At 47.4% G+C, this 5,625-nt stretch overlaps 1 protein-coding gene across 1 annotated transcript in view; it reads left to right on the forward strand.

The window, feature by feature from the left end:
• Positions 1-5,625, forward strand: part of CTNNA2 (catenin alpha 2) — a gene marked incomplete at its 5' end in the record, with an annotated part of 880,141 nt that overhangs the window by 105,967 nt on the left and 768,549 nt on the right. The window contains one exon of the mRNA XM_006753455.2: positions 39-205. Coding sequence (XP_006753518.2) covers positions 39-205 — 167 coding nt within the window. The remainder of the gene's footprint in view (positions 1-38; positions 206-5,625) is intronic.

Here is a 5,625-nt window from a genome sequence, read left to right on the forward strand (position 1 = left end):
TCCCGTCCACCCACGTGCCTTCTGTGTTTGCCTTCCAGGTGAGACCATGCGCATTGCCTCCTCCGAGTTTGCTGATGACCCGTGCTCATCCGTGAAGCGTGGCACCATGGTGCGGGCGGCCAGGGCTTTGCTCTCGGCTGTCACCCGCCTGCTCATCCTGGCGGACATGGCCGATGTCATGAGACTTTTATCTCATCTGAAAATTGTACGTATGGAGAACTGACCAACGCTTGCTTTATGTGGGCGGCGCTATTGACCGTGTATATCCCAGCGCTGAGCTCTACAAAAGACTTCAGCGCTCCCTAGATCACTTGCTCATTCACCCGTGTGGGATACTGCCCCAACTTTTCCATATAGTACAGTTAACTCAATAATCCTATATAATAAAAGGCTAATACGCAAATCGACTGAATGGCAGAACGACTGGTCACTATGACGTGCACTGACCACCAGGGGGCAGATGCTCAATGTAAGAGCTGCCCCCTGGTGGTCAGTGTGCTCCCACAGGGGGAGTGCTGCTCAGCCAGAAGCCAGGCGCACAGCTGGTGAGCGAAGCATTGGTGGTAGGAGCCTCTCCCACCTCCATGGCAGTGATAAGGATGTCCGGGGAGCGGGCCTAAGCCATCAGTCAGACATCCCCCAAGAGCTCCTGGACTGCAAGAGGGCATAGGCTGTGCTGAGGGACCCCTGCGAGTGCACAAATTTCATGCACTGTGCCTCTAGTATATTTTAAAAGTTATAGATGATTCACTTGCATTATTTTCCTTTGAAACACAGAGTTTGGATTCCCTCCAACTTCCTGGAGTACAAACCTGCATTCATGCAGGCCGCAGGAGCTGAGCACAGGGCACTTGGTGTGACCCTGTCTTAAAATTGAGAGCAACGCTGGTCCATGTGGTAGTTTAAAAAGGCCAGCTTCCTCTCACTCTCCTTTTTTATCCCCTTCTATTGTATCCTATCCTACCCCGGGCATTGCAGCTACCTGAGTAGAGGGCGGGGATGCAGCCTGCTGATCGGGTTATGACATGACACTGTAACGGATATTTTGCATATTTCTCTATTATTAATATGGATATGGGCTTTGAGCCTGTCTTCGTCTGGCAATAAAAAGGAGCCCAATCACACCTCCTGTAGCTAGAATCAATCTTGTCACACCATGTCTGACATCTGTCACACTCAGACTGGGTCTGTGGCACCTACATCCCCCACCAACCCGTAGAACTCCATTATGTGTGCCTTGCTTTTCACAGTTCTTTGGTTCTTTTAACACTTTTGTTTCCTAATGAAAATGGAGCCCTACCCTGTTCACAGATTACTGGACCAGGGGCCAAGGCCACCTTCCCAGTCCTTGTCAGCTAGGCCTTTCTCTAGTTTCCTAGTTACTGACTGGGATCTAGTTGCAATGAGGTTGCTTCAACCAGATCAATTAAGACGAAGGTAAGTGCTTAGGAGTATGGCTGCCGCCTGGAGTCTCTCTTCCACACCCTCAGTGAATCTTATCCCTGGACAATTGGTACCAACCCTGGACTGACCTCAGGTCTTACATGAAGGGAACCATGCACTTTCCTTTGTGGGGAACCAACCTATTGCCGGCTTAGTTCCCCTAGTTCCGGCCTTTCCTGGCCCATCCTTTTCCCTACTAGCTAACGCTCAAGGTCTCACTTACTTTGTCATGGAATAAACTATCAGGGGCTGCTGAGATGGGAAATGAATAATGAGAGCCTGCTCTCCCTTCACCTGCCATCTTAGCTTTGTTCAGTCATTTCCAAAGGAATTTCCCAAACCACAAGTGTTTTTTTTATCAAAAAAATCTTGGGCCGGATCTTTTCTCCAAGTTCACCCCAATGAAGCATCCAGGATTTCTAAGTTATGTGTAAACTCTGCACCACGATGCAACACCTCAAACTGCAGCACCTCCAGCCTGCGCTCCAGGCTCCTACACCGCAGATCGCGTTGGGGGCTCTCTTGCAGGTGCCGAGGAGCACAGAGGCACCGAGCAGCACTTGCTGGGGAGTTTTTCTCTGGGTTTTCTGAGAGGAGTTCCTGCAAGAGCCAGGGCAGGGTCTTGCAAATAGGATGAAGTGAGCGGTATGAGGAGAGACTTTACCTATTTGCAGTGCCTGAGTAGAGGGCGGGGATGCAGCCTGCTGATCCAGTCGTGGCATGACACTGTAACAGATATTTTGCATATTTCTCTATTATTAATATAGATATGGGCTTTGAGCCTGTCTTCGTCTGGCAATAAAAAGGAGCCCAATCACACCTCCCGTAGCTAGAATCAATCTTGTCACACCATGTCTGACATCTGTCACACCTGGACTGTGTCTGTGGCACGTACGTCCCCCACCAACCCTTAGAACTCCATTATGTGTGCCTTGTTTTTCACAATTCTTTGGTTCCTTTTAACTCTTTTGTTTCCTAATGAAAATGGAGCCCTACCCTGTTCACAGATTACTGGACCAGGGGCCAAGGCCACCTTCCCAGTCCTTGTCAGCTAGGCCTTTCTCTAGTTTCCTAGTTACTGACTGGGATCTAGTTGCAATGAGGTTGCTTCAACCAGATCAATTAAGACGAAGGTAAGTGCTTAGGAGTATGGCTGCCGCCTGGAGTCTCTCTTCCACACCCTCAGTGAATCTTATCCCTGGACAATTGGTACCAACTCTGGACTGACCTCAGGTCTTACATGAAGGGAACCATGCGCTTTCCTTTGTGGGGAACCAACCTATTGCCAGCTTAGTTCCCCTAGTTCCGGCCTTTCCTGGCCCATCCTTTTCCCTACTAGCTAACGCTCAAGGTCTCACTTACTTTGTCATGGAATAAACTATCAGGGGCTGCTGAGATGGGAAATGAATAATGAGAGCCTGCTCTCCCTTCACCTGCCATCTTAGCTTTGTTCAGTCATTTCCAAAGGAATTTCCCAAACCACAAGTGTTTTTTTTATCAAAAAAATCTTGGGCCGGATCTTTTCTCCAAGTTCACCCCAATGAAGCATCCAGGATTTCTAAGTTATGTGTAAACTCTGCACCACGAGGCAACACCTCAAACTGCAGCATCTCCAGCCTGTGCTCCAGGCTCCTACACCGCAGATCGCGTTGTGGGCTCTCTTGTAGGTGCCGAGGAGCACAGAGGCACCGAGCAGCACTTGCTGGGGAGTTTTTCTCTGGGTTTTCTGAGAGGAGTTCCTGCAAGAGCCAGGGCAGGGTCTTGCAAATAGGATGAAGTGAGCGGTATGAGGAGAGACTTTACCTATGTCAGAGCATACTGAGAGGAAGTACAGCGTTATGATGAACCATTTGGCCACTGGGGTGAGTCTGCCTAGGTTTAATCTCGGTTTGATGTCCACTTACCTGGCAGCCGTGCTGTAACCCACCACAGAACCTCCTGACATGTCAGACACTTCCTCTGTAAACATGGCCTGATGACAGGACAGCCCACAGTGTTGTGGGAGGTTGAAATAGGGGAAATTCTTATGAAACATGCATCACAGGGTCTGGCACAAAGTAAGTGCTGGGTGAACGGGGACTATGTTGCAGCTCTAAGATCCCTGGAACCTCTTGCACCCGCAGTGCAGGCTGGCTCTCCTCCAGCCCCACCTGTGAGTCCTGTGCATTGTTTAGGCCAGTGGTTCTCAACCTTGGCTGCACATTAGAATCACCTGGGAATCTTTTTAAAATATGCATCCTTTAGGCCAGTGGTTCTCAACCTTAGCTACACATTCGAATCACCTGGGAATCTTTTTTAAAACCTGTTCCCTGCTGTCATTCTTGGGGAGCAAGGCCAGGCTAACATCCTCCCTGAACTCTCCGATGGGGACGGTGCTCCCTACATCCCAGCCTGCAATGTGATGTAAGCATCCTCCGGAAATTCTGTTTCTTTGTTACTAATGTTGTGGCTCCACTCCATAACAAAGAAACAGAATTTCCGCAGGATGAGGCCCAGAGATCAGGATTTTAAAAAAAGATTCCCAGGTGATTCTAATGTGCAGCCAAGGTTAGAACCACTGGTTTAGGCAATGATAACTTTGTTCACAAGTGTGTTGGAGACAAAGTTTCTCCCCGCCCCCACCCCACAACCCCTCCATACAGCCTACTTAGACTTCAAAGGCAACATTTTAAGAAAGATCCTTCCCCAGATGAACAATCTTCCTTTAGCAGGGAGAGACTAGGACCGAGCCTAAAGAAATTAACTGTGCAGCCCACATGTCATTCTTTTCCCTGCTGTCATTCTTGGGGAGCAAGGCCAGGCTAACATCCTCCCTGAACTCTCCGATGGGGACGGTGCTCCCTACATCCCAGCCTGCAATGTGATGTAAGGCGCCGGCTGCTGCGCGCTTTCCTGCCTTTCCACCCACCTGTTTTCAGCCGTGCTGTTGGCTGACATCACTGCAACCTGCTGTCCTGTGGAGTCTATTGTATTCTTTTCTCAACACGGCAGCTTAAAGGAATTTTAAAGAAAGGATTTAGCACAAAAGCCTGAAAAGGTCAACCCAGTAGTATTAAGAAGTCCTGTCAGACTGTCAGGAGTGAAATTAAAAATGATTGCAGACTAACACACACATTTGTTCTACTTGGAGCGCAGCCTGGTCGCGAAGAGCAGCGGTGGAAGGTCGCCACCTTGTGGCCCCAGTGAAGAATTGCAGCTTCTGGTGCTGAATTACTGGGCTGTGGTCCAGCACTTCCCGTTCTTGCCAGTCAGGGTTTCAGACAGGGTGTTAACACTTAATTGCAAATGAACAAGGCATATAATTCTTCCTAGTGGCATTTTTGTTCTTTTCCATAGAAGTACATCCTCTCACAAACAAACTAGTGTTGTCTGCCGGCATCTATTGATCTGTTTTCAGCATGAAGAATCTCTTGTATTTTGATGGATCAGGTTAGAATTATCATCTATAACATTATCGAGGTTTTTTCCAAATTAAAAAAAAAAGTGTTTTTCATATAGATGATAAAACAAAGATGAGGCACATGGGACTCACCATTTTCTATAGTGAGTCCTTAGCTTCCTGCGTGGTAACCGCTGCACGGCTATTTCACATTTAAGCATTACACATAACATTTTAATTTTTGTCTTTTAAGCTATATGGCATATTTTTTACTGCTGTCCTTTCCAGATGCTGATTTTTTTTCTCATTTCTGAGTAAATTACAGGAACGTAGAGGGAATTGCATTCTTATCAGAAGCTTATATTCATGTTTCTTCATCAATAATTCACTGACTAGATGAAGAATCATTCAGTTAGTCTCCTAAAATACCCATCATCTCCTGGCCTGCAACCAGATAGGTAATGTTGGCAAATCGAGTCACGGTGAGCCGAAATCGCCCACCCTCTAACAAGGAGTAGAGAGAAGGGCGCTCTGAGAGGCGGTGTGATTGGTCAGGGTCTCTGCATCCTGTTAGCTTATGATTACATTTGAAACTGAAGATCCCATGGCTGCTAAAATGTCCATCTCTTCATTTACTACAGATATGCTAGTTGTCCATATGATGCTACCTGTTCTATCACACTTGTGTTTTTGTGTGCTTTTATGTGGAACCCGATTTTGAGCATCTTCTGTTAAGGGTCCACATGACTGCCAAAGTTGTGGGTTTTTTTTTGTTTTTTATTATATGTGCTTCAAATTTAGGA

The sequence above is a fragment of the Myotis davidii genome, unplaced genomic scaffold, assembly GCF_000327345.1.
Source record: "Myotis davidii unplaced genomic scaffold, ASM32734v1 scaffold91, whole genome shotgun sequence".
Classification (NCBI taxonomy): Eukaryota; Metazoa; Chordata; class Mammalia; order Chiroptera; family Vespertilionidae; genus Myotis; species Myotis davidii.